Source organism: Magallana gigas, chromosome 5 (assembly GCF_963853765.1).
Source record: "Magallana gigas chromosome 5, xbMagGiga1.1, whole genome shotgun sequence".
Taxonomy (NCBI): Eukaryota; Metazoa; Mollusca; class Bivalvia; order Ostreida; family Ostreidae; genus Magallana; species Magallana gigas.
In genome coordinates this window covers 52,386,604-52,397,222 of record NC_088857.1, presented here as the reverse complement: position 1 = coordinate 52,397,222, position 10,619 = coordinate 52,386,604, and the positions used below count along the sequence as shown (strand labels likewise).

At 33.9% G+C, this 10,619-nt stretch overlaps 1 protein-coding gene across 5 annotated transcripts; it reads right to left on the bottom strand.

Moving 5' to 3' along the window:
- Nucleotides 1-3,416: 3,416 nt before the first annotated feature.
- LOC105322101 (E3 ubiquitin-protein ligase TRIM33) lies at nucleotides 3,417-10,496 on the bottom strand. 5 transcript variants are annotated; one of them, XM_066086335.1, is made up of 2 exons: nucleotides 10,379-10,496; nucleotides 3,417-5,025 (listed from the first exon to the last, which is right to left on the bottom strand). In XM_066086335.1, the coding sequence occupies exon 2, from the start codon at nucleotides 5,020-5,022 to the stop codon at nucleotides 3,904-3,906; it is 1,119 nt and encodes a 372-aa protein (XP_065942407.1). In that variant the 5' UTR covers nucleotides 5,023-5,025; nucleotides 10,379-10,496; the 3' UTR covers nucleotides 3,417-3,903. The 5 variants fall into 5 exon arrangements, with proteins under 5 accessions (XP_065942407.1, XP_065942410.1, XP_065942409.1 ...); XM_066086338.1 differs by having other exon boundaries at nucleotides 10,399-10,477; XM_066086337.1 differs by having other exon boundaries at nucleotides 10,313-10,418.
- Between the last annotated feature and the right edge of the window lie 123 nt (nucleotides 10,497-10,619).

Here is a 10,619-nt window from a genome sequence, read left to right as displayed (position 1 = left end):
GACTGGGACAAGTACTTTTCAGCCTCATTGTTTGCGTACGGTGATGCTCCGCAAGAGAGTCTGGGATTCTCACCGTTCGAGTTGGTCTATGGGCATGAAGTGAGAAGACCTATGAAGATATTACGGGAGTTATGGACTAAAGAGGTTGAAGATCCCGAGGCAAGAACTACATGTATGTGGATCCAACATCTTTGACACGTCCATTTCGATCTGTTCACAGCTTCTCTTGTACTTTCTTACACTTTTCTCGGACCTATGACCAGTGCTTCGCATGGTGTTTTGTTCAGATACTCCATTCATGTGCAACAGAATAGCGCACGTGCATTTTCCCACTATGCTTACTGAAGTTTCCTTTTAATCTACTCAGATATGGTTTTTATAAACGACTTCATTTTATTTACTGGGACAACCACCTGCTGTCCGAAACGAATCTGCTCTTTAACTGTAAGAGGTAATGAGACAAAGTTACAACTCAGATGAGCACAATTCAAACTTTTTTCTCAACAAAAGGTTGTAGAGAGGACACCAATGAACCTCTTCATATTTTTTTTTCCAGATTTTTAAATCTTCAAAATAAGTTTGTAGCTGCGCAGTTCGACAGTTGTTTTAAGTTGTATAAATGGCATTGTCCTGTTCTTGTATGCACACTTTTCAAACAAAATGACATGTAGGACTTTATTTTTATTGCTTTTATATCTTTTGGAAACAGTTTTGGTCAGTTTCGGACAGATACAAGCCAGTTCAAGACATGTTTACATTCTTATCCTCAAATGTAGAAGATGGCCGCACATCCCCTTAAGGGCGCTGGGTAGTTGAAATATTGCCCATCAAATCTGCTTTAAACTTGTGAATATGATATATCATCTGTGCTCCCATTACTCCAATCTAATTAAAATTAGGCTTGTAATTCCGCTTGTCTACGATACGCTATACATAGCGTATCGTAGAAGAGCGGAATTACAAGTCTAATTTTAATTAGATGGCCATTACTCTGACTGATGCACAAAAGGGACCGCTAATAAGTAGTATCCCATCCATGTTTTAATGATGTTCTCGGCGCCATGCACTGCTTTTGCAGATAGTTGGTCTGCTCGAGCATCTTTTTTAAGCTTTCAAATTTGTCAAACTCATTGTGTTAATAGGTTTTTATATACAAATAAGGTATCCTACGTGCAAGAAAGTTCAATAACGGTTCCTTTTTTGTAAACGAGGCTGTGAAGAACTGTGATATTATTTGTTTTAGATAACAACTTCTTCTTGATTTCTAAAATCCTTAATAGACGTGTTTTAACTGTTGTATATATAAAATTGTCTTCACTGTTAATTATTGGATTTTTTAAAAACACATAGCCGATTAAAAAACTATTCAACTTATTAAACTTTGCAGCCTTTAGGTCACAGATGCAAACATTATCTTACTGTTTTCATGAATTTCCCGATAAAGATAATACAAATTTGATTTTTTATCACGGCCTTGTCCGTGACAATTACAAACCAGCTGTATTACCTTGTGCTGCCTATGTAACATAGGATAATAGGTCAGATTTCATTTGAAATTAAGTAGTTATATAAAAAGTAAGTGGGATCTTTATCAACTCTATCTTCAAACACATTCGTATCAATATTCTTCTTACTTTTTTTTTTTTTTTTTTTATATTTTTCCATTTATCTCCAGAAAACTACATGTAGATATTTACATTTATAAAGAGTGTACTCGCTCAACTAAAAAGCCGAATGTTAAGGAAATACACATACAACAATGTCAATATCAACTATTCAGGAGGTAATAACAGGCCTGTAATAATTAACAAAATTATTAAGTTTTAAGTTGTAGTTCTGTAGTTGACCAAGGATAAAAAATACATTCGGTTTTTTTACATTGATTCTTTTTAATTTAGTTGATTCATGAACTTATTTAACAGGGCCTATTCGCAACTTTGCAGTCATACTGTAATGTATAACACTGCATCCTGGTTCTTTTTTAATTAATGCATACACTAGATTTTTAAGTTACATGTATTTATGAGGCTGTAATATAAATGCTATGTTGTTTAATGAATTCTGTAATTAGTTCTTTTTTTTCAAATTTCTGACGACTTGTAGTTACCGGTTCCAATTTCTTCATAGATGTTGCTTTCTGTATGATATATGCCCTTTTTAAAGCGCTAAGCATAGCTCAGCGCTTTATTGTCGTTAGACTTCTATTTCCGGTGCAAGGAATAACTGCCCTCTATGAGCAGAAATATACATCATTTAAACTGGTAAGAGGTATAGGGAACCAGTTATCTGGGTGACGGAAATGGCCGAGTAGATACGATTGGTTTGCGGGGCTTACGTACATCAGCACGGGATGCTACGCAGTGATGAAAAATATAGTGCGTATTCAGAAGCTAAAATATAGAAAAATAAAATCGATTCTTTGCAAGAAAATGTCAAAAACTGTGATAAATTACTGTTCAAAAGATATAATTCGTGATTTTAACATATCTTTTTTCAGGCAAGTATCCATATACAAATTGTGTTCAGCTTTAATTCACATCATCTTAAGAATGTAACTTATATTTAAAGAAATATTTAAAGAAATCTGGCCTTCGATACTTTAAATTGATATTCATTAAACATAAACCAAAATAAGGCTCATTTCCGTCTACGCTTGCACACAGTAAATTTTCTTAGAACTAAGCTAGGTTAGCGCTTTTCAGTACTTTCAGTACTTTGATTATGTTATGTAGAACTGTCAGTTATAACGGTATATTGAATGACAAACATTTGTTGCATAAAACAACTAGACAACAACTGTTGAACTTCACTTGCGTTTTCAAATTTTTAATTGGTCACGTAATAAAATTGGTGCTCAGTAGATGTGATTACATAACAATCAACATCATACTCAAATTTAAAACTTACATTTGTATTTTAGACATTTTGAAATAGAAATTGGATTAACAACAACAAAAGAAATTTAACAATAGAAAGCAAAAGTCAAGCTTAACACGGGTATGTAGTCAACTGAATATTTTAATACAAGTTAGCATACCACTCCGTATAATAATTTATGAATTATATAAGGAACTATTTGACTTTGGTGAACGATACCAAAAATAATTCAAATGAAATCACACAGTTCAAATGCAAAAGTAAAATCGATCATAAGGAAAGTAAATTGGCAAAAGAAGAGTTAATTGCTTTGTTAAGAGGAAATGTATACGTCATTGCATTTTGTTTATTGTAAAAATTGGGCAACAGCACAGTTGTATGGACTGGGATTTTTCCATCTGTGACATTGCTTTTCCAAAAAAAAAAAAATCAGCTGTTTTTGGTCAATTATCATTGCTTTTGTCATCTCAAGCGATTGATGATTTAACTTAAAATACCCAAGAAAGCTGAATCATTCTTTAAATACAGTTTAACACAACTTCAGTATATCAAAATATTTTATTTCTTGTTAATTTTTTCTTGTAAAACAGACACAATAGCATTTTACATTACTATTTCATGAAAATAGCCATTTACAATAATAGCCAGTCTTTAATATCGAGCCATGACTCAAGAACATTGTCAAAAATGTCATAGTAAAGGAATATTCAAATAATTAACTAAACAATCCTTGCTTTTTCTAATTTAAACGATAAGCAATAAATATTAAGTTAAAAAAACGTTGGAAAACCGTATTGATTACATGCATAATTGTTAATGTTTGATGGTAAGACCATTAAATAAAAAAAAATGTCTCTCATTGTTACTGGGCCACATCCCCTACATGAGTAGTTTATCCCAACTTTCGCCAATTTTATCACATGTAAAAGAATTAATTATGAACTCACGTTGGAACTAAAACCTAGCTTTCAGGTGATGGGTTGTTGTTAAATAAGAATGTAGAAAAGACAAAAGTTTGTGTTATTATTAAACAGGACTCCTAACTCTGGGAATCTCCACTGGACTAACAGGTTCAGACACCGACACACTGAAAATTTTGGGGAAAGACAACTCATTAACGTTAACGTTTATTTCAGGCGGAAATTCAAGTTGCGCTCTTTTACGGTCGCCCTTTTTTACTCTCTGAAGCAAATCTCTAAAATGGACGCTCTCTCCTTTTAGGCCCTCTTGTTGAAGCTTTTCACAGAACAGTCGCGATTTCTGTGTGCTTTCGGAACGTTTCTTTTCTAATTCCATCGATTCTGATAAGAGCATTTTCACAGCCTCAAATGGCTGAGATATGGCCAATTCTGCAGCAGTTGCTTGCTGTTGTATTTCTTGAATCAGACGTTCACGAGCACTGTGGACAATCTGCAGAAGAGTTTTCTCTTTGTTTGTCACCTCCTGAAATCTCTTAGCCATCTGCATATCGGGTTCGATATCACATTCTTCTATAACTTCGTACATTTCAAGTGCATTAGACAAATTGTCCTGTACCTCTTCAACAACATCTTCCAGAGGTATAAATGTATGTTTTTTGTGGTCGGAATGTTCGCATTCAGAACATACAGGTGTGTCGCACTTTGAACAAAATTTTCGTAATTTTTCATCGTGAGAAATGCATTTTGACTCACATAGTTTTCGGAGCTCTGGCCTGTGTTGGGGGTCTACTCTTACATCGTCAAGCGTCACCACCTTGTGACGCTTGGTGACGGTGGTGCCGCAGTGACGCCTGGCACACGCCAGACACAGCCAATCACCGCAGGTCAAACACCGAGATGACGCCTCTTCCCAGTCACCCTGGTCTTCACAGAAAGTACAATAAAAACTGCAGTTGGAGTTGGTGATCTCCTCCACTCTTCCTATGTTCATTACAAAGATGTTGGTCGTCAGGGAGTCAATAGAATCATTGGACAAACATGTGTGAGTTCCGCAAAGTTCGCAAATAACGACATCTTTTTTTGTAGCTTGTTCCTGTTTAATAACAAGACATTCTTTACAGAAAGAGTGCAGGCAGTCTAAAATACGCGGATCCGTCAACCTTCCTCCGCATATCCCACAATTCAATAGAAATTCTCGCTCCGTTCTGTTTAACGCCTCCGCCATGTTCTGAAAAAGTGATGAGAGTATATGAAGTAAAATTTATATTGAATGCAAATTCGAATTTCCATGAGTAGTCTTTTTTATTATACCCACATTTCCAATAATATGTACGTTTGCACTCTTTCACTGCCAAATACATTTCATAAAAATACGATAATTTAAATTTCCGTTTATTTCAATAAAGTTAATTAAATATGCAGCGAAAATAAACAGGTCAATGGATGCCCAGGCTAAACATTAACTTAAATGAAAAAAAATCAAAGATATTTGATGGATAAAAAGGATTTTCTATCTCGGTTTAAGATATTGCTAAAAATAAAAATTTTCAATGCAAAATTAAAAGTTATAAGAGTATCAGGAAAATAATGAAATTATGCAAGGTGTTTGTGTCATAATTAAAATCTTTATAAGCAACCTATTTTGATCTTTATCAAATATTCGAGGTAAAAGGGGGGTACCTGAGTGAATGAAATTAAACGACCCCCGATCCTAAGCAATGTTCGATAACTCTAAATCATCCGGATTTTTTTTATTCGTCCCATAAATCTGCCTTTTATATCTAGACAAATTTAATTTGACTTGAAGTGTCAATATTACGCAAATCCATGCAACAAACTGTTTGGCTTAGTGGGTCCCATGGCTCTATTAGTGACCTACTACCTAGAGGTAAAGGGGTTCGAGCCATCGATGCACCGGTACGATCTTTTTTTTCGAATTTGATATCAAGTTGTATACGTCATTTATTCCATTATATTCATCGTGGCCAAAAAATTGCAACAACTTTGTAAAATGCATGGATACCATCCAAAAATTTCTTTTTATTTTAATTCATTTAGCATGAAGGATAAATAAAATTTTCAGGATGAAAAAAATACGTTGGTGCTGAGGATCGGAGAACCTAAAAAGCTTATCTCTGATAGGTACTATGTGTATATACATTTCTGTTTAAAATCGCCACAAGTGAAGTAAAAGTGAAACTAGGATCAGTGTATGAAAGTTTCAGTTTAAAAATTTTTCTGTACACACTTTTGAGGATATTTGTCGTCAAATGAGTTTTTAATATGACTTTATGTAAACAAAGTTTTTATTATGTGGTTCATGGGGACGCTATAGCATTAAGCAAGCATTATGGGGAAAGTTATCTTCTTGGCTGAATAAAATAGAACAAAAACATAGTCTCGTTCGCCTATTAAACAAAATTGTGAGCTCTGTACTTTGCATGTTATTTAAACTTTGGTTGACAATTATTTTAACATTTTAAACATTTAAAATGTAAATAATATGAAATTAAAAACAAGTGAAAAGCTGTCAATGTGACAGCAAACCGGGTTTTCTTTTGAACTGTATCCATAAACCATGTCAACCCGTATCCAGTGAAATGGAGTACCCTATATGCAACATTTTGCCAAAAAATGACTAAGTTCAAAAGCTAGTATTTTTTAAAATAAATTATCGGAAATCAAAATCCTAGCAATATGCACATCTCTGATATATGTTCAATTGATCTGCAAAAGAACAACTTCCTATCTTGAGAACTGTAGGAGGAGTTATCCGTACAATGACGGTACCCTATATGCAATATTTTGCCAAAAAATGACTAAGTTCAAAAGCTAGTATTTTTTTCATCAATAATCAGAAATCAAAATTCTAGCAATATGCACACCTCTAATATATCTACAATTAATCTGCAAAAGAACAACTTCCTATCTTGAGAACTGTAGGAGGAGTTATCCGTACAATTAGGGTACCCAATATGCAACATTTTGCCAAAAAATGACTAAGTTCAAAAGCAAGTATTTTTTCGATAAATTATCGGAAATCAAAATCTTAGCAATATGCACACCTCTGATATATGTACAATTGATCTGCAAAAGAAGGAGGAGGAATTATCCGTACAATGAGGGTAACCTTTTGGCAGCCGCCCGCCCGCCCGCCATTTTAATAACCGGATTTTTCCGTTGGAAAATCCGGTTAAAAAAAAAAAAACTTTCAGCCCAACGTGACGTATTAGATCGAATTTACAGACATTAAGACAACGTACACGTTTGTATGGAACGCCGGGACTGTCTTATATGGGGATTTAACATTATGCGCAGTGTTCTCCTCATTATATTTGGTACATATAGTATATTCATTATATGAGGTCTTTTTTACATTTTATCGTGTGCATTTTCCATTATATATAGTACTTCTTTCATTATATGATGTAGTTATTTCACTATATTATGTAAATCTATCATTATATGAGGTGCTTCCAACATTATATGAGGTGCTTCCAACATTATATGAGGTGCTTCCAACATTATATGAGGTGCTTCTAACATTATATGCGGTCGTTCTAACATTATATGCGGTGAACACAACATTATATTATGTACTTCTCACATTACATACAGTATATTCATTATTATATGTAGTATTTCTGTTATTATGATGATGATGAACATTAAATATTATGTCCGGTCCTGTCAGCATTCCGTGCGGTAGATTTTGCATTTCGTTGTGATGTAGACTCAGTATTATTATCATGATGATCTTTCGGAAGCTTATTTTCGGAATCTCTCTGGAATATAAACGCAGAGTTTTTAGTATGACGAATCATTTGATAAAGTCGGTTTAGGTACGACTCGGTTTGGGTACGACTTCACTGTAAATCTATCATTGGAGATCATTCAGGTTTATGATTAAATTTCATATTGACAATTTACAATTTGGCACAATTCAGTGGCGTCGGAAGCAAATTGAAAGTGGGGGGGGGGGGGGGGGGGGGGCTAGATAAATCATCAGAAATCTTGACAATAATTCCCAAGATCAATAAAATCTGGCTCCAATTTTCGATATCACTATTAATATCTTAATCTTTTTAAGGTAAATTTAGGAACAATTTTACTTGATGCGAAAAAAAGTTGGGGGGGGGGGGGGGGGGGCTGAACCTTCCATGATGCTATATTCCTAATGGTTAGGTCTAACTTTGCAAAAAAAAAAATTGGGGCTAGCCCCCCCCCCCACCCCACCCCCGGTTCCGACGCCTATGCAATTGAAGTAACAATAGTTCCACTTATTTATTGAAACGACAGCAGGATACAATATGCCGGGGGAGAGGGGGCATCTCGTGTGAAAACAGAAATTTATGTACATTTATATTCTATTTTCATCACAGGGGAGTTGTACTTTTTTGGTTTACTTAAAAAATAAAATTAAATGCAAGTAGAGGTGTGAAGCTGAACTCTCGTACTTGTGTGCATGAGCTCTAAACCGGACACGTGGACATAAAATCCATCAAAAATAGTTTTACTAAATATAAATTATCAAAATAAAAAAATGTAATAGCGGGAACCGATGATTTTTCAAGCTTGAATGGCGTGCATTGAGAGAAGAATGGAAGGGAGAGGGGTGTCTTAAAATTTCAGAAACTGTTCATTCATCTTCATTAAATGCATATGTAAAGTTTACTATCTGGGATAAATATAATCTAAATTACAAATTTTAAGTAAACGATATTTATTAATTTTGCGGTACTTCAAGAAAAGATTTGTCACAAGGAATACATCTGTGAAATATGAAAGCAATTGCCCCACCAACTCAAAAGTTAAGGCCAAGATCTATATTTTTGCGGACAAACAGGGCAAAAACTATATACTTCCGAATCTTCGATTTGGACAGGGGCATAAAAAAGCTTAAACTTAAAAAAATTTAAAATGTCTCTGTGCTAACTAACCGTACGAATCGTGTACCTTTGGCAAGCGAACATGTATATCACGGGAAAGCCCAACAATGAATATTGTATTAAGTATTCAGGAACAGATCGAATATTTATTTCCACCCACCTCTTTTCAAAAACCAAGAAATACGAATTCCTTTAACGCTAAATCGGTATTTCTAAGAGAATAATTTAAAATTTTGGCAAGGTCCTAGAAATATGGATAAAAAACTTAACTTTAAATTATGAATTGTGATTTGTGTAGTATTGAAATTATTTTTTTAAAACTTATCAGGTGAAAAACTTAAATAGACAATGTGAAGATCTATTTTCACGCCTTATAATTTGGAAAGATATACTGTAATCCTCATCAAGTATTTAAGAATGTTTAAGCAGGGCTAGACAAATAGCATTGCCCGGCAATGGGTACATCCATCTATAAATTGAGCCATTTTAAGGTCCCGTAAAATATCATTCATTTTTTTTTCATAGCACGACTTCCGAAAAAAAGCTTCCGAAAGATCATCATCATTAAGATGAAAGCACAGCATATAATACTGTGTCTACATCACAACGAAATGCATAAACTACCGCACGGAATGCCAACACTCTTCATCATCATAATAACAGAAATACTACATATAATAATGAATATACTGTATGTAATGTGAAAAGTACATAATATAATGTTGTGTTCACCGCATATAATGTTAGAACGACCGCATATAATGTTAGAAGCACCTCATATAATGTTGGAAGCACCTCATATAATGTTGGAAGCACCTCATATAATGATGGATATACATAATATAGTGAAATAACTACATCATATAATGAAAGAAGTACTATATGTAATGGAAAATGCACACGATATAATGTAAAAAAGACCTCACATAATGAATATACTACCAAATATAATGAGATCACCGCGCATAATGTTAAATCCCCATATAAGACAGTCCCGGCGTTCCATACGTTTATGTAATGCAAAATACTTGTATAACAATAGGGTGGTTACAAATACAACTTACGCATTTCTAAATACTTTGTACACTGCTTACAAAGTACATGTACAGTGTACTTAATTTTTATCCAATATTGATTATGAGGTTTTATGTTGTAAGGAACAGTAATGTCCAGCCTCAATTAATGCAAAGGTAATAATTATATATCAACAGATTTGTAGGACTTGGACCAGATTTTTCCGTAGAGCTACTCTTTTAATTTTGGTTATGGCATATATCACGCACCGTACTTATGATTCCTCACGTCATCAAATTATTTTGTTATAAGTTTTTTAAAGAAAGTATTTGTATTTTCAATACAATTTGCAATTTATGATGATAAATATTTAGGTCATACGACTCTCTCTCTCTCTCTCTCGCTCTCTGATAGTGATACACAAACACATACGAGATATATCAGATTTAGAGAGGTTACATCCCATATTACCTTAAATTCTTGCCAAGCAAACAAAAGTAATCAATTATATATTAAAACAAAAATTGATTAATTGAGTCGCATAACAATAAATAAACTTATTGACTGAAAGACAACAAAACAAATTTAAGCTATTAGGCCTACATTATGTACAATTACATTCTTTGATTATCGTCCGCACTCCATGTATGACTCCCTGTGAATATGTAATATACTTACAGTTAGAAAGTTTTACATACAATCAATCTCAAGTTGTTTGTTTGCCATTCCCCTTGTTTCCGAGTAAAATTAGATGTTTTACTTTCGTTTTAATCAAATTGAAGTATGGAAGCCTCTTAAAGACTTTTATTTTTTCCACTCGATATCGCATCAAACCACTGCCGGTGTAACGAAGAATATTGACCCGGGATTTTAAATTGAACGGGGTCATTTTTCAACGTTGAATTTTTATCCGGGGGTG